This window comes from Podarcis filfolensis, assembly GCF_964270895.1.
Source record: "Podarcis filfolensis genome assembly, chromosome: 1".
In the NCBI taxonomy this organism is placed as follows: Eukaryota; Metazoa; Chordata; class Lepidosauria; order Squamata; family Lacertidae; genus Podarcis; species Podarcis filfolensis.
In genome coordinates, this window is record NC_139604.1 from 60,141,042 (window position 1) to 60,165,499 (window position 24,458).

The 24,458-nt window shown below is 42.2% G+C and overlaps 1 protein-coding gene across 2 annotated transcripts in view; it reads left to right on the forward strand.

The window, feature by feature from the left end:
* EPS8L2 (EPS8 signaling adaptor L2) overlaps positions 1-24,458 on the forward strand; it is an 85,350-nt gene that overhangs the window by 39,187 nt on the left and 21,705 nt on the right. For both annotated transcript variants that reach the window (XM_083607870.1, XM_083607871.1), the window contains exons 4-8: positions 11,975-12,039; positions 16,687-16,848; positions 17,626-17,775; positions 18,302-18,381; positions 19,961-20,106. In XM_083607870.1, coding sequence (XP_083463996.1) covers positions 11,975-12,039; positions 16,687-16,848; positions 17,626-17,775; positions 18,302-18,381; positions 19,961-20,106 — 603 coding nt within the window. The remainder of the gene's footprint in view (positions 1-11,974; positions 12,040-16,686; positions 16,849-17,625; positions 17,776-18,301; positions 18,382-19,960; positions 20,107-24,458) is intronic.

A 24,458-nucleotide genomic window follows, 5' to 3' on the forward strand; every position in this document is an offset into this window, starting at 1 on the left:
TGTGTGTGTGTGTGTGTGTGTGTGTACTACAAGTTGTTGTAATGGTTACAACTTGATAATGCACATGAAGCAACTTGAATGCAATGAAAATGTAAAGGGATATTATTGCATGCCTTGGCGTGTTAGAATTGCTCAGAGCTTTTCACCGCATGGGTACTTTGCACAAGAAGGAAATGTTGGCTGTATTTGTGTTTGCTCTCCTTGCTTGCTTTATATATTTATCTAATAAACAAAGGAATGCAAGCACTCCTCACTGATGCTGGGGTAAATATTAAGCATGGTGGAAAGGAATTTAGCAGTGCAACTCCTCCTAAAGCCTGCCAGCATACTGTCAATAAAGCAGTGCATTGCTATCGGAACAGACTTAAAACAAGCCTGAGCCAAACCTCACTGAAAATCACAGCATGTATTCCATCAATGTCAATTGAGAGACTGACCTTTTAATCAGGAGCCCACTGTGATGGTATTGCCATGTCCTTCTTCCTAACAGCAGCAGGCTATGCAGAAGCCTCTGGGACAGCTGAAAGTGTGTAAGAAGCTTATATTTCCTAAGGGTAATTTAATATAGTACATTTTTTCCTACCTGGAGATAATTCTTATGTAGAAAAAAGTAGGTACATTGTCATGTACAGCACAACGTGCTTTTTTACAGTCACAAGTACATGAATGTGGCAGCTAACATGCACAGCAGCACCTGACATTCACAAGAGGGGCTGCTCCAGTTTGGCATAGATGGGAAACACAAACAATGCATGTATTCTTTATTTGCTAATTCAGTAGGTGTCCGCAGCCTAGACTCCTGGGCTGGACATCCTGGACATCTAAACTGTTTTGATCTTTCAGGGGTTTGTCAACCACCATGAACAACCAAAGAGTTGCCACTAAAGCAGAAATGAATTTGCTCCTCAAAAATCGTCTTTGAATTATTCATTGTAAACTTTCAACATGGAATATTCATTGGATATTCTCGGAATCTAGTATCTATAATTGGCATTAGATTATATTGGAGTCCAGCCTTTGGTATCTGGCTGCTGATGGTATTTGGTACTTGGTATGCAATGATATTTGAGACACCTTATGCAATATCATATTTAATCCTGCCAAAATGAAAAAAACAATTTAAACAAACCAATAATGCATTCAAATTTCAAGATAAAAATTGAGTAAAATGTTGCCAGATTTAAAATATTTACCGTATTTTTCGCTCTGTTAGACGCACTTTTTCCCTCCTAAAAAGTAAGGGGAAATGTGTGTGCGTCTTGTGGAGCGAATGCAGGCTGCGCAGCTATCGCTGAAGCCAGAACAGCAAGAGGGATTGCTGCGCAGTGATCCCTCTTGCTGTTCTGGCTTCTGGGATTCAGAATATTTTTTTTCTTGTTTTCCTCCTCCAAAAACTAGGTGCGTCTTATGGTCTGGTGTGTCTTATAGAGCGAAAAATACGGTATTTAAATCAAGCTGCTATTTTTTTTCTGGTATAAAGTCTGCAGTTTTGATGGCAAAACTTCACCTATTCCATTTCTGTTTGTGCTGCCAAAAAAAGAAATGCAGCAACCCATCACTTGTGCTCATTACTGCAATGTATAATTCAATACTGCTGGCTGCTACCTTCCTAAATAGCTACCTTTTAGTGTAACCCATGGGTGGAGCTTGGCAGTTTCATGGGGCATGTGCTCGGTTGGAAACAATCCTGCTCTGAAACTGAGAGTGCTCCAGGCTTTGGCGTATAGTGCAATAATGACTATGATAATAAATGAACTCTTACGCAATATTTTCCATCTCTGAAACATACTTAACAATGTGGATCTGCTCACTCTTGTTACATTGAAGTGTCATTGCATATATGCAGGTGGCATTTTAAGAGCTTTGTGATAGATACATTAAATTGTGTATCTTGGATTCTAAGAGCTAACAAATGTAGTTGGTCCTCTCTGCAATAAAACTATTATTATTATTATTATTATTATTATTATTATTATTATTATTATTTGTGTGTGTGGCACTTCTATGGTTAAAAATAAACCCCTTCCCACAATCAATACACAATATAAATATTTAGCTTCAAATACAATAAAATGACAACATTTCATGTTATCGTTTATTTTTTCACACCTGTGTGTAAAACCTGGTATGCCAGGTGAGAAAGAACAGGTAAGAACTAGAAATAATTCTAAAAGCACACCCAGCCTAGCAAAAACACTTAAGTTCCATACATTTTTCACCAGGATCATTTTCTAAATGCAACAACCCAATAAAATCCTGTTTAATACAACAGAACAGAAACAAGTCTTTAGGGCAGCTGGCATGAATCTGTGGCCCTTCAGGTGCCATTGGACTCTGATTCCCATCCGTTCCAGCCAGCAGAGACTATGGAAACTGTAGTCCAGCAGGTTCCCTAGCCTTGCTTTAGGGACAGGCAGCAGGCCTGCAAGTTATGAGGCTTGATGAAGCCTTACTGGCAAGGCAATCCACAAGCATGGACCCATTGCCAAAAACCCTCTTCTTTGTGCCCACCATCCGAGTTGTTCCTACAGGCAGGCTTGTGAGTAGAGCTTCAGATTAATGATCTCAGTGCAGGCAGGCTAATATGGGCCAAATTAATCCTTCAAGTAACTTGGTCTCCAGCTGTTTAAGGGTTAATACCAGCCCTTTAAATGGGATGCTGGTTATGTTCACACACACACAATTATGATTTAAAAACACCTGAGCCAACACATAAGAGATCTCTCTTTATTCTATTATTAAGCGTTTAGTGGTGTATGTGTGTTTTCTTTCAAAGTCTTGTTTTGCTCCCAGTATCAGTAATGGTGAAAGAGAGAGACACACACCCCAGTATTTCAAATATAATCTGCATTTCTTCCTGTTCTTTGGGTGTGTCCTGGAAGATAGAGAAACGATGCTGCGGAATGAATAGAAAGCATTGGCAAAAGGTGGTGTTTCTTCCCCTTAGTCAATATTTGTTTCTCACATTTGGTGGGTTTGTATTTATTTCTGCTTTGCTGCCAGGTGAAAAAAAATAAAGCCAAAATAAGCAGAAAGAGATCTCCTAGAACCTGGATTGTATATGGCTGTTATAAACTGGGCTGATATGCAACAGCCTTTTTATTTTTCTAGGTTGTGTTTTTTTTTGGGGGGGGGGGACAGATCTAGTTTATAACTAGAGTTGCCTTCTGTTATGTAGTAGTCTTATTCTCCACGGACCTGTATAATCCCCTTTTAAAGTTGTCTATCACTACATTTTGTGGAAGCAAATTCCCTTGTTTAACTATGTGCTATGTGAAGAATCACTTTTTTTTAATCTGTCTTGAATCTTCCACAATTCAGCTCAGCTCATACTTAACCTGTATGATTTGATAAGTGTCACTTGTTGATTTTTGCATATTAAGTTGCTGTTAAAGCACAGAAGCAAGCCAGTCACTAATCATCACCTACTATGGATGTAAAACTAGAGTCCCACTTGCTACAGCAGGTGGGTAAAGAGGATGAGGAAGAATGAGAGGTGCAAATGCAACATCTTTGCTTAATCTCATGGAGCATTCAGAGGCTAAGGCAGAACCTAAGTGAAAATTTAGCAGCTCTAACTGGATATCACACTATTGTCTTTGAATCAGGAGCTGCAGGATTTGTCCCACAAAGGGTACAATGTAGTAGGGACACAGTTTGAATTGCCTGGCTGGATTAGTAAACAGCATAAATAAATTTGATGATGAAACAAAAGGGCGCACTCATTGTGTTCCTGTTGGGTGAAGCTTGTAGCATAATGGAAATAGGGCAGGAAAAAAACACAGATTAGATAATAAACCAACAAACCAAAGAATATGAGAGAGGGAGAGTAAGATGCTTGCCAGGTGTATTTTTAGAAGAGCCTGATTATCATCTGAAGATAGCATCTCACAGCAACAAAGTAACATTGTTCTAGTTCTGTTGTATTTAAACAGAAGTCAATGGCTCCCCACAAAGGAAAATGGAAACGTTTTATTTTCCTCTTGCCTTGTCCATCTTACAACTGTGTTCTTTGGATATATGATACTTATTAACCACAGCTTAGAGCCTTAGAGAGTTTCTTCCAACCTGAATAACATTGAGGCAACTAATATCACATGAATATAAGCATAATAATACTGGAGAAAATCCCTAAGAGGTGAACCAGATCTATCAGCTTCCCTGCTCCTCTTTGGCACAGAAGCAATGCAAAAGACTCAGAAGTAGGGGTTCTGAATTTGTTCTGCTGATGCATCTGCACAGCTCTTTTGTGGTGTGTGTGGCTGCACCCACATGCATGTCCAGCACTCACATGTTTTCAGCGCACTACGCTGAGAGGATTGGGATCTTTCTCTGGAGTACATGTGTCCATTACGAATGCATGTAAACCCTTAACTTTATGCCCCATAAAGAAGTTGTACACGCCAAGAAGTAGAGAAAGCTTGGTTTATTACATGAAATGAAAGAGACAGTGTATGTTTCAGACACCCAGGTTAAAGATAGGTGGGCAACAAATCATACAGCACAAACACACTTGATCTAAGGAGTCCCTATCTACTCAAAAGCCAGGAGGTATATGCAACAATGTACCACAGACCCACACTAAGGGGGCGGGGGGAGAACAGGAAGGTGGATATATGTCATCTTGAAGCCTAATGGAACTCAAAGTCTCAGGGATCTGTGCCTTCTGGAAGAGTTAAACTATTCCCATCCTGTGCCAGACAGATAACAGAAATCTCTCATTCATATTGTGGATCCTTGAGATCGTTGAGGAGCAAAGAGGGTGCCTCATTAGAGCATGTGAGCTACCTGACTAATGAAAATCTGGGGTTTAAGTACTATTTGGGGCCAGCAATTCCCTATGGAAAGGGGATGCGCTTCTTCAGTGATTGAGTGCAGTAACACCTAAGCTCCTTTGTAGCATTGCTTATTTTCTACACATTCCTGTCTGTTTATTAGTCTGTTTACTTCTCTGCATTTGAAGTTGAAAGGACATAACCTTAGTGAGAGATGACTAACTTGTTATTTGTACGTTTCCTGAATTAATGCTTTACCTTTGGAGGAAGCTTCTGTTGTCAATGCGGAACCCAGTTCTTTTCTTGCAGGAGGGGATCATTAAACTTTGCTGGTAACCCGGGATTAGTGTGCTGATCTTTACATTAAGTATTAGGTCAGGATTCTTACTCATACCTTCCAGATTACGTTTAAGGTAAGAACTAGTGCCAGGGTCAAGCATAGTTCATTATGGACATTTCATATTCAACTAATGCCAGTTGTACTAGTGCCATGATCCACTGAAACAAACCACGTGAAAAGTCCTGATTGGCAAACAGCAAACATCAGCAGCTCTAGCGCCAGGAAGCTATTACTACATCTCCATCTCACTGGGCAAGCTGCTCCACTTTATACATGCGCATATGGACAACAGTGTTGGTTATGAATACTGTATAAAGGTTGCAAGAAACAACGAAAATGTACCAGTAATAGCCCAGCTCATACATTTATCAAACCCTCCTGATACATCTGAGTATCAGGCAATATGTTACGTTTCATTGGGGAGGGGGAAGAAATCTTGTTACTTATCACAATTAAAAAATGGTCTTTTATCTATAATATCAGAAGCCATTTCCAACAGACACCTTCCAGATTTTGTGCAAGCACATCCCAAATGCAACAGTTAGAATAGCAATGAATAGTCTGCCTACAGGGAAGTAACATCACCTTTTCCTAGGTATGAGAGATAGCACAGTTTATTGCTTGGGACATGCAATATCCCTGTACCAAAATGCTATTTGGAAGAAAGGTAATGAGCACTGTACAAATGGGAAAGCACTTTTTAATAGGCAGTAAACTAAAAGTGCAGAAAGCCCCCCCCCCCCCCGACACTCAATTGATTGATACATTAAAAAAGGTTGTGTGACTAGCAGGGCTAGTCGGGGAGCGGGGAAAGAGGGCCATTTGACCCAGCGCCTCAAACTCAAAGGGGGGCCTCAGCTTACTAAATTTGTTGATTTCCCCCATATTTGATAAGTTTCACAACTTGTTTTCATGCACATTAGACCAAAATGTGACACGCATTTTCAGAACAGCAATTTTAAGCTAATAAGAGATGTGATTTTATGAAATATATTTTTGTTGTTATTAACTGATATGGATTTAGCCATATTAAAGATTTTAAAATGTCAGTTTTGATAGCACAAAATTATAGTGATCATGCCATCTCAGATTAGCTGATTATATGAACAAACCACTCACTCTTGGGGGCGGGGTCCCTTCTTTTATTTTGGCATGCTTTAATTTTTAATTTTAATTGTTATGGCTGAGGGCCTCAAAAGATGAAAGTGGCGTAGGTCTCTCTTGACCTCTGAGAGGTCCTGGGAACTAGACTTTCAGGAACTTTTAACAATGTAAACAGAACATAGCATGTAAATAGAGCATAGCATGAAGTTAGGGTATTGCAGTGACCTAGGAACCAACAGGCTCTGGTCTTCAAGATAACCTTTATTGACTATAAGGTTATGAAATCTAATTCACAGGCATAACTTGTACATATTTTTGATGGCTAATCTAGGACAAGGACCAAGGGGTCAGAGAGGGAATGTTTATATTCTCATGGGTGTAATGTTCATTCACAGGTGATAGTTGTTCTTCTCCATTGTTATTTGTTTGAGTTATTTCATTCCAAATCTCAAAGGCTCTTTCAGTTGCATGATGAAATGCAGGCAGAAAACCTACTGCTTTGGAGCTATTTCCACATTCCCCCTACCCCCTTTTCTTTTTAAAATAAATCCACATTTACTAGTTGGATGCAGAGGAATGGTGGGAGGAACCAACTGGGGAACCACCAAGAGAAGAAGGCTTGGAGCTCAGGGAGTGGTCAGAGGGAAAAGAAGGAGGAAATAAGGAGAAGAGGAAGGTGGAGGTGGCAGAAGCTGAAGAGGTAACAGGGCTTAGTGAGCTGGGAGAGTCTGTGGCAGAGAGCAGTCAAAAATCAGAGGCAGAAGCTGAAGCAGGAGAGTGGGCAGATGAAGGCCAAGAGGCAGATATGAACCAGACTGTTGAAGAGTCACTGGTATCTCCCCCTCTTGCTGCAACAAGCTCCCCTCCTCTTTTGTCTCCCAGGAAGCAATTTCCCCTAATATAATGTATTTTTATATGTTATTCTTATGCATACTTTAGTATATGCATTCTTAATATGTGCATTATGTTATCCCTACTCCTTCTCAATTGATAGCAAATGTGCCAGTCTTCACAGGTGTGCTTCCTGATGGTGATGTGAAATCTGGGAATACAGGTATAAATTATGAATGGTAGTATTCCATGCACGCTTACTTGGGAGTAACTCCAACTTATTTCAATGGGACTTGTATCTGAAGAGTATGATACTGCATAGGACTGAGCTGTTCATTTAGAATTAAAATCAGTCTTCATCAGTTCACTTCAAAGCCTGTGGGCAGAATCTTTCATCTTATTCTATTTTGGTGGCCTCCTATCCTCTTCCTGTGTTCACGGTGTTCCAGCATCAAGAGCAAAGCATGAACATATTCTAAACTTGTACTCCCTGTGATAGGCAAAGACATTTCCTTGTGTATCTCACCAGGTTCCAGTCCCTTTTGCCAATTAAATAAATGACTGCCTATTTATGAGATTATTTTATTATTAAAATTTAATCTTTCTCCTCACCTAATTCCATCATTTTCACTAGTCTATAATTAAAGTAAAGCTAAGAAACCTGGAAGAAGACTGCAGTATGGTAAACATGTATCTTAGCTTACATTCAGGGGGTATAATTTGAACGAGGGCAAATACGTACCCCAGGTTTCTTGTTGTTGTTGTTTAGTCGTTTAGTCGTGTCCGACTCTTCGTGACCCCTTGGACCAGAGCACGCCAGGCACTTCTGTCTACCACTGCCTCCCGCAGTTTGGTCAGACTCATGTTTGTAGCTTCGAAGACACTATCCAACCATCTCGTCCTCTGTCGTCCCCTTCTTCTTGTGCCCTCCATCTTTCCCAACATCAGGGTCTTTTCCAGGGAGTCTTCTCTTCTCATGAGGTGGCCAAAGTATTGGAGCCTCAGCTTCACGATCTGTCCTTCCAGTGAGCACTCAGGGCTGATTTCCTTAAGAATGGATAGGTTTGATCTTCCCATGGACTGCAAGAAGATCAAACCTATCCATTCTTAAGGAAATCAGCCCTGAGTGCTCACTGGAAGAACAGATCGTGAAGCTGAGGCTCCAATACTTTGGCCACCTCATGAGAAGAGAAGACTCCCTGGAAAAGACTCTGATGTTGGGAAAGATGGAGGGCACAAGAAGAAGGGGACGACAGAGGACGAGATGGTTGGATAGTGTCTTCGAAGCTACAAACATGAGTCTGACCAAACTGCGGGAGGCAGTGGTAGACAGAAGTGCCTGGCGTGCTCTGGTCCAAGGGGTCACGAAGAGTCGGACACGACTAAACGACTAAACAACAACAACAAGAAACCTGGGGTACGTATTTGCCCTCGTTCAAATTATACCCCCTGAATGTAAGCTAAGATACATGTTTACCATACTGCAGTCTAAATCCTTTATTATTCTAATCCCTTGCTTGGGCTGCTGGCAATATAGAAATTGGTTTTCTGTGACTCTTAAATCTGCAGTAATGTGTTGGTGTGGTTTTGTTTTTGTGTTAATTTTTTTTAATATGATGCAAACTGATTTGAACTGATGAAAAAGCCCCGTAGAAATATTTTAATAAAAAAAATAACAATAAAGGGCAGGATTCACTAAGGAGCCCCATTAGCTGAAGCTGTACATAAGAGCTTTCACTTGCACAACAGGGCTTTCCTCCTCTCCTCTCCTCTCCTCTCCTCTCCTCTCCTCTCCTTTCCTCACACCCCTGAAATTGGCTCTAGTGGGGTCCAGAGAACCTTTAGAACATCTCCCTGGAGGAGGACAAGGGGGATCATTCCATCTGGAAAGCTTGCATAGATAGAACATTTGTAAAAGCCCAAAGTGGAATCCCACCCATAGTAACTAAAGCTGCAATCCTATACTAACTTGTCTGACAGTAAGCCCCCTTGAATTCACTGGACAATGTACAAGATTACACTGTAAGCTTCGGCAACTGTTCTTAAAAGATCTGAGCTACCTAGCAGCTTGGGGTTCACTTAGCTCACATAGGAGCTTAGCAGACTTGCAACATGCTTTTCAAGCCCAGCTCTTGGGAGTTCTTACCTTCATGGCCACATGGATGAGGATCTGCTTTCCAAGCTGGAGTGAGAGGGAGAGCAGCCTTAACCATTAAGTGTCTTGCATTCAAAGTGGGCGTGTTACTATTAGCAGGTCTTCCTATAATTGTGATACAAATTTTGAGAAACTAGGCATGGTGAATCGTCTACCAGCCTCTTAGTGACAGGCACTGACTCTAAAGCCAGGTAATCTTCACTAGCTTTTACTCTGTAAAAGTTGTGCATGAATGAAATAAAGAAGATAGGAAAATAAAAAACTCCACAAGAGCAGAAAACTATGGACAGTTGTCATGGGGGACTGACTGATCAAGTCTCATTCCCTGATTAATGGAATGCCTAGCCAAAAATTGTTTTGGAGGGTGGAACTCTAGAACCATATTCAACAGTTCTTTTCTTGCTTGGTAGTGAGTCCTACTGAACATGATGGGGTTTACTTCTGAGTAAATATGTATAAGGTTGCACTGCTAGGAGAGTCTCCTGCAGCCTCAGTCACCTTCATACTGTCAGTATTGTCCAGGAAAGATTCATACACATACAGAAATTTTGATGTGTGCAGTTAAAGTAGGGGTTTTTAAATAGCCTTTTTGCAGTTACAAAAGTGATGGGAAAATGCACTCCATCGTGTGGAATAAACAAATGAATAACAGGAAGATATATAACTATTGTGCAAGCAAATTAGGATGAATGTTCATTGTCCCCACAAACAAATCAAAACAAATGCTGAATAAAGACCAGGCATTGTCTAACCTCCACATAAGCTTTGTGTAAGCAAATCAGGACAAATGCTCAATAAACAAGTCATCTGGAGGAGCCCCTTGTGAGCCAGAAATGGGATATTTTAGAGTGCAAGCAGTGTTTCTCAGGTTTTTCTTTTTTAAATGCTGCAGCCCTACATTCTGTGGTATTCTGCATTAGAGCGCATATATCCCTCCCCTACTTTGCATGTGGTTATTTTTAGCTTTATAGTACAACCCAGATAAACAGAAGAACCCAATCTTCATCAGAGGGGTCTTGTGAGATTTCCACTCTAGCCAACCTGCATTGTTGTGTAAAAAAGATTTGTCATGCCACAGGGAGAGCTGTTCAAGAAAAGCAAGCCCAAAGTCCCCTTGGCAAATGGGGTGTGTGTGTGTGTGTGTGTGTGTGTGTGTGTACTTGTGCAGTTCTTTGGATCTTGATCTAAGTACTTGAATTTAACCAGGTTGATCAGGATTTAACTGGTTGAATCCAGCCACTCTTGCTTAACTGTTTTGCTTAGCAAACCATTCCTGTAACATCAATTCCTCCCAGTAGGAATTGCTGAGCAAAAACATTCTTGTGTGTTCCTTCTCCAGTTCTGTTGTCCTAATGTCCTACTCTTTCCCTCCCTCAACCCTCCTGCTGTCAAGTTATGATTCAAATACCTCTCCTACTTATATTGGTACTGAGCATTGGGGGGTTTATAATTTATTTTTATGGTTATGTGCAGCACAGAGCTATGTACAAAAAACATAACACAAACAACAGTACAAATATAACACAAAAAATAAATATTAACAACTCAGTAAAGCACTTACTCAAATATTTCTGTTGATGGTTAAGCATCCCATTATCAGCCTACAAAATAATAGATAAATAAAAATGCTTTTAATTGATGGCTGAAGACCAACGATGAGGGTTACAGACATGCCTCTGGGGGAGATCATTCCAGGGTGAGGGCCCCACCATGCAGACCTCCCCTCCCCTCAATCTTAAGCATCAACTGTTTCATGGCTTTTGTTCGGGGCAATGTGACTGGCACTGTGTGTATCTAAGGTTCTACATGGACTACAGTTTTTCTGAGAAGTGCAAGTGACATGCTAAAAGTTATTTATTTCCCACTGTACACATACTATTTTTTCTTTCCCATTATATTATTTATATTTTTCTCACTTTCCTATTCTTTAGGCTGCTTATAGTCAAGGAACCAGTAGAAATCATTTTACTGGTGGCCTTTGAAATCATGGCAACGTGCTTGACTGCCTGTGCAATAAAAATGAGAATGCTGTTAAGAACGTATTGCTAGCAGTGTTTTATTAATGCAATAAATGTAAAGGGGAAGGGAAGAAACCAAAGAGCCTATCCGTATAAGTTATAACTAGACTTAAGGATCAAGCAAACATTAAAATGGGGGGAAACGTGGGGTTCCTAACTTTGTTTATCCCTTATAACATTATTGTGAGAACAATGTGTTTAAGTGGGGGGAGGATTACAGAGTGAGAAAACAGCAAGCTTGAGATAATACTCAGGTAGATGGACTGACATAATAAAAGCCACTTTCACCTATTTATATGGTTATCACACTTTCTGTAGTAACAGGGCCTTGAAGAGGCAGTTTATACCTTGAAACCAGAAGTGAGCCCAGTGTTAGAGGTGGTGTTTGCCTTAAATGTCCCAAATTCCTGCCCACCGTACCTCCTCTGTTAGAGCTCTCCTGTCCACAGTCTCTATAATCTCAGCAGCCTGCTTTGTACAGTCACTGGTCCTCTTAGCCTGGGTTGAAGCTCTGACAAGCAGTGAGTCTCTAAGGCCTTATGCACGTATCTTTCACAGCCCTATTGCCTCAGATCCTTTGACATGAAAAATGCCTGTAGTGAAAGGGATGCCTTACAAGTGAGCAACGATGCCCCTCTCTTTGTAGGATTGGGACCACACATATCCCAAGATGATGTCTAGCTTGGCCCTTACTCTGCCAATCAATTGCCGTAAAAACTAAGCCTCTTTTCCTTTCCTTTCCTTTCTGCAGAGCAGAGGAAGAAGTATTCCAATTCTAACGTCATTATGCATGAGACGTCACAGTACCATGTACAGGTGAGTCAGGGAAACTCATATGAATGAGCAATAAATTGCATACAATTAGAAATGATACTGATATCGCACCATTTATAGGAGGACATTGATCCTTCTAGTTACATTTTTATAATCATGCTTCCTGGGTGATATGCTAGAAGGTTTATTACAAACAATTAGTAGAAGCCCAACACATCATGTGCTGGAGTTACTGGAAGTTGGTAATGACTCTTGATCTTTGCCCTGCTTTCCCTTCGCTCAGGTGCTGGGGGAAATGTTCACTGGTTTCCTGTTCCCAGTGGCCTTGCAGAGATTACCTAGATCAGATCAGTGTTTCTCATGCACTTGGGTAATTTTAGGCTCTGTACTTAATAGCCTTACAGGAAGGCCCTTCTTTAAATGGTGATGTGCATGACGTCACTTACAAAATGTGATGGGGGCCACACAAACAACATATACATGGGCAGAGGTGCCAACTTGAATAAACTATTGGGGGGGGAAGTAATTGATCACATGATGGGGCACATCATTTGAATGGCAATGACCATCAACTTGGGGGGACCCTACCCCCTCAAATATTTTATTGGGGGGCGAAGGGACCTGGGCCCCTAGAAGATGGCTCCTATGTGCATGGGCATGTGCTTTACCAGTCTTTGCTGCTACATCCGCTTCAGCCCAAGCTGCACAAATCCTGAGAAAATGGCTTCCATGTGGCTAAGGAAAGGTGCAAAGGCCTCTTCAGCTTAGGATCTTTCCTGATTATTGATTTTAGTGCAATGCATAATGCAACTGTTCCCTTTTGATTTAAGGATTCATTTCTCTTTCCTCCAGAACACTTTTTTAGCAAAGGATACTGCACCCTCCAGAAAGCTAACACCTTGGACAAGGATATTTATCTCATTTGTATCCAGCTTCTCTCAGGGCAACTTTACCAAGGGTTCATCTCATGACATGTTATCCTCATAACAGTCTGGGGCAGGTTAGGCTGAGAAAGGGTGACTGACCCAAGTCACTGAGCAAACTTAATGGGTGAATTTAATTGAGCCACTGCGGTCTCCCCAGGCCAGTTCCACCCCACCCCACTGACTCTGTTATGACCTATATTGACAAATCATCATCAGTGTCAAAGGCAAGGAGTGCTGCATGACAATGAGTTCTTATATATGTAATTTTCTTCCACATGTGGCTTAGTCTCAATGTAGGTCATTTAGTCCCTGGAGATGTGAATATCTGGGGTGTGTTGCCTTTGGGGAGGCAGAGGGAAAACAGGTTTCTCTCCCCCCTCCAATCAAGGCCTGACATGCAAAAACTTGAAATTCTCTTGGAGGAAGGGAATTGGAAAGAAAACTGATAAAAGACGGTCTTTTTCAAAATGAGTGAAATGATGTTTAAGCAGTGTTTTCAAATAATATTGCTACACATGTATATACACTGCCACAAACCTTCTGGAGCCAAGACACTGTGGTAGTAATGCTAGTGGTAATAGTTATGCTGCTGTATTTGTCTGGATTAGAATTTAAGCAGGACTTGGGAAAGCTCTGTAAAATATCCTGTGAATGTAAGAAGCTGAGCTGTATTGAATAAAATAATTGCTTTATCAAAGCCAGTTTTAGCGGCTCTGACTGGCAGCAGTAGCTCCCCCAAAGATCCTTTCCAGGGCTGCCCTTTGAGGGCCAATCTAGATATGCCCTTATGTGCATCTTTACGTGTAATTTGCAGGTGTTTTAAAAGGCAAATTGCATTAGTTGTATGTATTTATGGATCAAAACTAGGGTTGCCATACATCCAGAACTTCCTGGACATATCCGGAATACTGCAGTCAGAAGCAGCATCTGGGCGGAAATTGCTAGAATGTCCAGGAAAATCTGGATGTATGGCAACCCATGTCGGCAGTGTCATTTTTGGTGATTTTCCTTTAAATAGCTCAAAAACTCAACAACAACAAAGTTCAACAAGTTTTCCCAAAAAAACTCAACAAGTTTTCTATCCTTTCCTCTTCTACTGCGATTCTAAATAAAATTCCTCTACTGACGCTCCTATTTGCTTTGCAGGAAATTCCTCACTGGAGCCATTGGTGGATAACAATTAGTCCCAGGCAGCCAGTTGATGCTATTTTAAAGATGCATTTAACATCACTAGTTTGACCCTGAGACCCTTGTAACTGAAAATGCTGTGGATTAATTTAACAAATATGGCATAGACTAGCCTTCCCCAACCATATTCCCTCCATATGTTTTGGACTACACTACAAGCCCCATCAGTCCTGACCACCATCAGGGCACCAGGTTGGGGAAGGCATGTGTAGACTGTGTTCACAGGTTTGTGTGAACATGCGAATGAGAGGTGATGGGACTGCCAGCTGCTGTCCCTTTCCTCTTTACACATTCATTCTACATGGATGAAAGCACAAACGCTCAACTTGTTTAGATTGCATGTTTAAATATTACTCTGTCCAAAACCGGCAAATAATAATCTGTTCCCAGACATTTAAGGAAAAGGGAGCAGATGGTGTAGCACCTAGGAAGACTGGAGCTGTATTTCCTTCCTTTTAAAGAAATCAAACACTGGACATATTTTTTGCAAATAAGCAATAAAATCATTGCAGTCACTTCCACTGGAAAGTAGACTTTACTCTCTCCTGCAACTAGAATGCATTTTGATCTCTGTTAATTATGGTTGCTCAGCTGTAAGCTGTTCTTTCCCCTTGAACTTTAGTCAAAGCAAGTGTGATAGCTGTCAAATTGGCAGTTTGTTCACACGCATAGATATGCACCTGTATCTATCTATAGAGACAGATATTTACCAAACAGCATGTTTTTTAATCTTCTTTTCTGTGCAAGTTTGTTGTTAGATTTTTGACTTTGTCAGTAAGCATAAAGGGTTACATCCTTGCATGACCAGGAGGAAGCCTGCACAACATATGTTTTCCTCCCCCTGTAGCCTTATGCACCCTGCAGAAAACCTCTCTAGGGAGTCAGGGGACATGCCAAACATTGTGGGCTGTGTCTTATGTGTCATCACCAAAAACTAGATGGAGGAATCTGGTTGCAGTGGAACACAAAATCTCTCCACTCAGTTCAGGATGATTCCATACCACCACCACCCTAGATGACACAGCCCACAATGCTTAGTACATTCCTCTTACCTTTTGGAGAGGCTTTGGGGAAAGATCTGTTGTGCAAGCTTGCTTTCTGCACATGTTGGATACAACTCTAAAATAACAGTGATCATTATCTTGCTCTATTGGCCCTCATGAAGCTGCTGGTAGGTGGAAATGACAGCTCCATGTGAGCATAGCAGTTGTGCACAGACCACCATCAACAGCAGCAGCCCTAAGAGTGCCAGTCTTACTCTAACAGTTCAAAGGTCAACTATATGTTAAATCGTTTTAATGCACCAACCTGCAGTAAGACATCCTGATGTGCCCTATTCTATTGCAATGCCTCCTTGGGAAGGGCACCTAGTCTTTTGGGTTTTCAAAATGGCATGTGTTTCAGGACTGAGGGAAGAAAGCAGTTCAGGATGTCAGCTTCCATTGTCAGAATGGGGTGGAGGGGAGGAAGATGTGAAACTGAGTTCTTGGAGAAGAGTTTGCCAAAATTTGAACACTGCTAATCTGGCAAGCTGTTTCCTTTGTGGTGGATGCTGATGGCATGGATTAAGTATAATGTGAAAAAGGCGAATGTGCTCTCTTGCACTTGCTTCATGCTTCCCTCTGCTGGCTGATAAAACCACAGAGGGAAGTATTATGTGATTTTTACTGAGACCAGGAAGAACAGCTGTTCTAACTGGCAACAATGGCAAGCAAAGAGAGATTAGGAAAACACAGTCTTTTATGTGTGTATCCTTGCACTGCCCAGTGGCATTGCAGCGTTGCTTGCTCATGGCATTGTTATCAATACAAACCATACAAGAGCAGCCTGTGCATGCAGATCCTGAGGTCTAGAGATCATGTCATGCTATAAAAGCTGAATGCTTTCTTAACCAGGACAACAGGTTTAGAGCTGAGCTGGAAATGACTGCAAGTACAATCATGCCTGGCTGGCTTTCTACTGCCTGGAGAAAGCTACATTCCTAGCACTGGCACAAACACACAAATATGCAGTGTAGAGAGATGGAACAAAGAATGGGTCAACGGACAACATTACATTGTTTAGCTGTGTGCCTAATGCTGTTTTAAGTGTACACCTAAAAATGGGACATGCCAATGCAATCAACACGTGTTTACAAGTATGTGCTTACAAGAAGGTACATGAGGAGGGAGCCAGCATTGGTCTGCAAGTCAAGTGTACTTTGTGGCAAGTCCAGTTTTGATGCCTTGTAATGTGATGTTTATATATGTACTGGAATTATCATCATCATCATTAGAAATTGTTTTGTTCACTGCTGTCAATCAAAGCAATCAAAGGAAGGTAGACCTGTAGGAAACATTTCTGTTCGTAACCACACTACAGAACCGGGGGTTGACCAGGCACTACTGTTCAGTTGTATGTGGAAAGAGTAAAAATCCATGTTGCTATTAGCTGCATTCGTTATACAAGCAGGTGAGACTCCAACATAGCGACTGCATGAATTTTCAGCTCACATGGATTAAAATGGCTTGTGACCTCCTGCTTAATTGGGATACTTTCCTTTCATCCCGCCCACCATTGTTTTTCCCCTTTACAGCATTTAGCCACCTTCATCATGGATAAGAGTGAGGCCATTGTAACAGTGGACGATGCCATCAGGAAACTCAAACAGCTGGCTTCCAAAGAGAAGATCTGGGCCCAAGAGATGCTGTTGCAAGTGAATGACAAATCCATCCGACTGCTGGACTGCGAAACTCAGGTAAGCAGTAATTCACCATTCACATAACAAAAGCTCCCATAGAGATATCAAAATTTTGAAAAGAAGGGGGTCCATGGCTTGGCTTTTGCCAAGCATGTAAACTGGGGGATCTCCCACAAGACTCTCTGGCTGCATACACACCGTACATTTAAAGCACCCTCCCCCCAAAAAAAATCTAGGGAACTGTAGTTTGCCCTTTACATAGCTGCAATTCACAGCACCCTTCACAAAAAAGTCATGCACTTTAAATGCATTGCATGTACACTGTCTGCTAATTTTGCTGCCACAAATGAATATGGCTACACCTGTGGGAACAGCTTCTGTAGTGTTCGAGATCCTATTTCTGGCTGGGATTTGGTAGAGTATGTTACTCATGCACACAAGTTGTCTTTGCAAACATAGAATTGACAAGTCTTTAAGACATTGTATTTTGACATGATGCTCAAGATTGATAGCAAAGGGAGGAGGCAACACAATGAAGTTTTGTTGGCCTCCTTACAAAAACTTTGCCTCTCTTTCCTACCAGCTAAGAAACGCCCAGAAACTTCACATGTGCCAGCAACAATTTTGTCCAACTGCCTTCATGCAGCTGTAGCTACTAATGGATTTAAAGTACACTGAGTGAATCAGATGCCATCGTCTTCATTGCCTTTTTTCCAGGAATGGTTATTACAATAAATAAATGCAGCTTGTAACTAAATGTGTCTGTCTGTCTGTCTGTCTGTCTGTCTGTCTGTCTGTCTGTCTGTCTGTCTCTTTCTCTGATTTGCCTTTCAGGAAGAGCTAGAGGACTTCCTTCTGCCAACAGTCCAGCTCTGCCAAACTGTGCTGAATCAGATGCGGTACTCATCCATTCTCCTGCTAGTGTGTCAAGACTCAGAGCAGCACAAGCCTGACATTCATTTCTTTAATTGCGATGAGGTGGAGGTAAACAAGGGTGGGGAGAGGAGGGGAGGAAAAAACAACATGGTATATTTTAGCAGCTTGGTGCTAGATGAGAAAATGTTGGTGTGCAAGCATGACTCCACTGTGACCGTGTTCCAGCTCTGCAGCCACATGCAAGCAAGGACCTCCTGTTGTCAATATTAGCAGAGAAAAGCATTTCTTCTATCCACAGTGCTTAATGTGCAAGGGCATTAAGAAAACTCTTGATGGCATACAGAAAACTCTTGATGGCAGGCAAGGACTGCCGTGCAAAGCTTTCGTGGGAGCGAATCTCACAAAATCTTTGCAATCACATATGGAACTGTGATTTCTAGTGTATTTGTAGCTGCGAAGCTAACACACACACACACACACACACACACACACACACACAGCATAGTACAATGAAACATTTTTTAATGCAGCATTTGTTTATAAGACCTTGTTCCATTTGCATTCTTACATGCATTCTTAAATTTCTGCCATGAGCCATTTCTTCTCTTGAGACCAACCTGATCTTGTATTTTAGGCAGAGATGGTACATGAGGACATAGAAAGTGCACTTGCTGACCATAAGTTTGGAAAGAAGATACGGCCGCAAACTCTCAAGTAAGTGGGTGCTGTGGACAGGCAGGCTCCAGCAAGTAAATTGGGAAGCAGCTTTGCTTGCCCTACTCTGCAGAAGTCACAAAGCTCATGATCCCCCCTTAATTTAATTTCCTGCTCCTTTTAAGTTATTGAAGTACTAGGTGTGTCCCTTGGAGGTGAACACATTAGGATTAAAGGACAGTAAAATTAGGCACAGCCTTGTGAAATTTTGAGCAACAAGGGCAGAGAAACAAGTAGTAGTAGTAGTAGTAGTAGTAATAATAATAATAATAATAATAATAATAATAATAATTTATTATTTATACCCCAGCCACTCTGGGTGGCTTACAGCATATGTCTGGTGCGCTGCAAACTTCATCTGGCAGCACAAACTCTTGTTTGTCGAAGGGATTATTTTTGATACCCTAACTTCTAAGGAACATGAGTCATCTTGATGGGTTCCATTTACAGATACAATATCCTGACGATACTAGGATGTGCCCACATTCAATCCTATCATATACTGAAGCAATTCCCCTGTTGTCTTTGAACTAGACTTCATTGTTTATTTCTCTCTTTCTTTTACTACATGGAAATGGGAATTGTTGGGACTTTAGTGAATGAATGAATTGCATAAATCTCATCTTGGCATGGTTAAGTTCACTCTCTGCTTTACTCATGTTTAAGCAGGGAGATGATGTGGGTAGCACAGGTATCATGCTTAATCCCCATGCCAGCACTACATCTTGCTGTGAGCCAATGGCAGTTGCCCAGGGAAGTACATAATGTACCCATCCCTTCTGTGTGGTCTCCCTGTTTAAACATTACCCAGGCAGTGTGGGATACAACCCCCACAGAAGTGGCAATCCACAACATTAAACCAATATAAAAACTAGACCATGTACTGTACAATATTGTCATGGCTGCTGGCCTGCCATTCCCTTTTAAGGTGGATTAGGAAACAATTTCTTGATAGTTGGGAGTCTCCCAGTTTGGTTCCTAAGATGTTACTTTAAGGAGGTTGACAGAAGGAAAGTTCCCCACCCACCCTTCCCACTTCAGCCGTCTGCATCCCTTCGCCCGAAAAGCCTTACTGAATATCATGGGTGGGGGATTCGTTAGCGATGTGGGAAGTGGGGAACCTATGCAGGAAGGGGAGAGTCACCCAAAATCATCCTTGGATTTTAAGTTAGGAAGTTCACAGAGGGAAATGTCCCCATCCTCTCTTCCACCCAGAATCCCTTTCTGCCCCCTCTCACATTGTTGAGGAAGGGTCCCCTGTCCCTTCGATGCAGCCAGAGTTGATATTCAGGGATCTGCCTAGTTGGGTTGCTTCCACTTATCCTCTGCTGGTGTAGTTGTAAATAAAGCAAAGACCCTGTGTTACATTTACCTAAGGAAATTAAACCTGGTAGCTCCTCCCTTGCAACTTTTCACAGGTTAGGAGGGAGTGCATAAAAGTATTATTGGTTGTTGCCAACTGTTTAGCCCACACCAGTTTGGGCAGCAGGGATATCATAAATGACTACCCAAAACCTTGTAACTGTAGTCATAGACAGGGTGTCCTGGTAAAAGGAGTGATCCATTGCTTCCTTTGCAGGGTAAACCAAGAGAAGATTAAACAGAGACAATCCATCCTCCCACCACCTCAAGGGCCAGCTCCAATTCCTTTCCAGTATGAAGCAAGAGGCTCACCAAAGAACAACCAGAATCGAGTGGCTCCTCCTTCACAGCATCATGAGCCAGGTATAGAAGGCAGTTGGTGACTAGTTCAGATTGATGACTAATGCAAGCATCTGCTTTGGGTTGTGACTCACCCAGAAAGTCTTATGTTGCCCTAACATGATTAGGCATGTGCTGTTTCCCAGTAGAACAGGAAAATCTCTATTCATCTTCATTGATTTCTCCATTTTAACCACTCAGGTAAAATAACCCAGTAGCAAGTATTTATTTCGCTGTAGTAATTAAAGCAAAGGATCCTTAAACTGAAAAGCATTTTTAATAGCTTGAATAATGCTTATTCATTGTACTAGGTGCTGTATGCATCCAGAGTATATTATAAATGAGACTGAATCCATTCCACCAAGGATGCATGCATTTCCGACAAAAGTTAATTGTACTGATTTTTCAATGCCAGCCTTTTTCTGTTGGCCCCCAGATGTTTTTTACTACAACTTCTATCCCCAGCCAGTGCTGGGGCTGATGGGAGTTGTAGTCCAAAACATCTGAAGGCTACCAGTGGGGAAGGCAACACTATGTGATAGCATTGTCAGGTCTCAACCTAGAGAACCATCATTTCTGCCTATCACCCCACAGCAATGATAAAGGATGCAGCCATGACTTCTCTCATCTTATTCCCACTGCCCAGCCTCCTCTCCCCGCCTGCCCCACTCCTGTACTGCAACATGAGGGTCCTGCTTGCTCCAGTGGGTAGGAAGGGAGAGCAGATGATTCTGGGCTGCTTACAGCACATAAAAAATGGGAAAACATTAGATATTAAAAATTTCCCAATACGGGGTTGCCTTCAGGTGTCTTCTAAAAGTCAGATAGTTTTTTCTTTCCTTGACATCTGATGGGAGGGCATTCCACAGGGTGGGTGCCACTACCGAAAAGACCCCCTGCCTTGTTCCCTGTAACCTCACTTCTCACAGTGAGGGAACTGCCAGAAGGCCCTCGGAGCTAGACTTCAGTGTCCGGGCTGAACGATGGGGGTCGAGGTGCTCCTTCAGGTATGCTCCATCAAGGACACTGCAAGAGGAAACAATATGTTTCTACCAGCCTGCTGTTTTCATACAGACTTAAGCACAATTTGATGGCATACAGCTTTTCTCAACATGAGATTGTTAGGAAAGTCTGGAGAATTTCTACTACAGAATAGCAGAAGGACCAGAGCAGAGGTGGCACCATTCTTTTGTGAACAAAGACACTATGTGTTTTAATAGCTGCATGACAGGCAGCAAAGCAAAACACACTTTAACCCAGGGGTCAACAAACTTTTTCAGCAGGGGGCGAGTCCACTGTCCCTCAGACCTTGTGGGGGACTGGACTGTATTTTGAAAAGAAAGAAAAAATGAACTAATTTCCGTGCCCCACAAATAACCCTGAGATGCATTTTAAACAAAATAATAATATAATAATAATAATAATAAATTTTTTTAATATCCCGCCCTCCCCAGCCGAAGCCGGGCTCAGGGCGGCTAACAACAATCAAATAATCAAACAATCAAATAAACCAACATTCTAAAAATATTTCATTATAAAAATTAATTAAAATCAAGTTGATGGCAACCATTAAGCAAAACTCTGTGCAGGTTGCCAGAGGAGGGAGTCAGGCTGCGCCCTGACCAAAGGCCTGGTGGAACAACTCTGTCTTGCAGGCCCTGCGGAAAGATGTCAGGTCCCACAGGGCCCTAGTCTCTTGTGACAGAGCGTTCCACCAGATTGGAGCCGCAGCCGAGAAGGCCCTGGCTCTAGTTGAGGCCAGCCTAACCTCTCTGAGGCCTGGGACCTTCAGGATGTTTTTATTTGCAGACCGTAGGTTTCTTTGTGGGGCATACCAGGAGAGGCGGTCCCGTAGGTACGAGGGTCCTAGGCCGTATAGGGCTTTAAAGGTTAAAACCAGCACCTTAAACCTGATCCTGTACTCCACCGGGAGCCAGTGCAGCTGATATAGTACCGGATGAATGTGGTCTCGCAGCGAAGACCCCATAAGGAGTCTCACCGCGGCATTCTGCACCCGCTGGAGTTTCTGGGTCAGTCTCAAGGGCAGCCCCACGTAGAGCGAGTTACAATAATCCAGTCTGGAGGTGACCGTCGCATGGATCACAGTGGCTAGGTCAGGGCGAGAGAGATAAGGGGCCAACTGCTTAGCTTGGCGGAGATGAAAAAATGCCGCCTTTGTTATAGCTGTAATCTGCGCCTCCATAGAGAGGGAGGTATCGAAGATTACACCCAAACTCTTAACGGACGGTGCTGGCACTAACTGCACCCCCGCAAGAGATGGGAGTTGCCCCCTCAATCCCATATCGTCCCGTCCCAGCCAGAGGACCTCTGTCTTCGAAGGATTTAACTTCAACCGGCTCCCACGTAACCATCCAGCCACAGCCTCCAGGCATCTGGTCAGTGTGTCTGGGGCCGAGTCAGGATGGCCATCCATCAACAGATAGAGGCACATTCTACTCGGCACATTCTACTCGGGTAAAAACACGCTGATTCCCGGACCGTCCGCGGGCTGGATTTAGAAGGCGATTGGGCTGGATCCGGCCCCCAGGCCTTAGTTTGCCTACCCATGCTTTAACCCATCATGAAGAGCTATAGCCAGAGGGAAAGCATTACCTGTTGACATGTAGCTAGTCAGACTGAAGTTAAAAGAATTAAGCCATTCACTGAAGTGAAGGCATGTGTGCTGTATTTATTGTGTACTGCATTAATTCACCTTTGAAAACTTGTTCAGACTCAAGCTGCCTTGAACGTACTGTATATTGGACCAAAAACATCTTCCCCTAGAAATAATTTAAATGGTTAAATCTGCTGGTCTCTGATCCAGAGAAATATTGTGCTATTTTAAAATCTAGTTTTGCATAATGGAAATAATGTAGAACTGTAATGGGAGATGGGTGTTTTGATGATGTTCATATAAGTAACAAATATCTTTGCTGTGCCATCAATCAGATGGGTACAGAAACCTATCAGCCTGTGGAATCAGCTAGTTTCCCAGGTGATGTGTACCTGTGTGTTCCAGAATGACTTGAGCTATGAGTGTAGCTTATTGGCTGTCCATTCAGAAGCGAAAAAGAGAGCAGCAGAAGTTGCAGAGAGTTTTTTATTTTTTAAAAAAACACTCCTCATACTGCACCCCCAAAATGAGAATTGATGCTCGTTGTCTTTTTGAGAAAACTAAAAATACATTGTAAGATTGATTATGTTTCCTAGTTAGTCCCGCCCCCTGCATATCAGTTTTCACAGCACATTTTGTCAATGTTTTCATAACATACTTACTGATACTAAAGTGATTTTTGCTTTCTGCTCTCTGAAAAGATGGAGTTGGATATGTACAGTGGAGTACAGTAATCCTCTGAATGAAAAGTGAGGGCTTGATGCGGCAGCTTCCTCTCTAAGGCATACTTAATACCTGCCTGAAGGAGTCACTTAATTCCCTGACTTGGAGATGACATGACATGTAGGCAGATGGGTAGTGGCTCAATGTCAGTCACTCCCATTTTCTGTATTCTGGCTCTTTTGCCCGAATCCTTGCTTCTTGCCACTGAAAAATTATCTAAACCCTTAAAGAATTTGTTTCCTTCTCAGTCTTACAAATGCAAAGTGGGTGGGTGGAGGAGTGTCTACCAGAAACATTGCATACACTGCCTGTTGAATTTCTGCAGGTTACTTTTACATTTGTCTCTTTGTCTATAGCATGGGGTGCTTACGCACATTCCACCAACCACTTTGAAAAACAAATTGGATTCTGCAGAGGATTGTACAAGTTCCTACAGAGTTCCTCTTGAGTTCTGTTTACGTCTGTATAAGACAGCAGTCAGCTAGAAATCCTAGCAGCCTGGGGCCGTTAGACAGTTCTGTATTTATTTTTGTCCTACTTTGTCCTAAACCTGCCCATCCCTCATCATTTTGATCCTTTCTGTGCTACTAGAAGGATGTGAGTGATGGGCGGTACGTGTAGCCTCCCATGTGCCCATGGCTATTCTTCCCTATTTCATTTAAAGCACTAGACGACCATTTTAGCAGCCATGGCTTCCTCCAAAGAATCTCAGCTACTGTAGTTTATTAAGGGTGCTTCAGGTTGTTAGGAAACCTTGAGAGAGCTATAATTCCTGGAGTGTTTTGATCATCAATCCCTTTTCCCATGGAACTCTGGGAATTGTAGCTCAGGGCAGGGAATTTGGGTCTCCTAGCAACTCTCAGTACCACTAACAAAGTACAGTTCCCAGGATTCTTTGGGGGGAAGCTATGACTCTTTAAAATGGTATAATATTGATTTAAATACATAGTGCAGAAGGGGCCTAAATGCTTTGCAGTTAAGTCTAGGAAGTCATGGGAGGTCAAGGGGACTTGGAAAGGGTTGGGACATGTCACTTTTT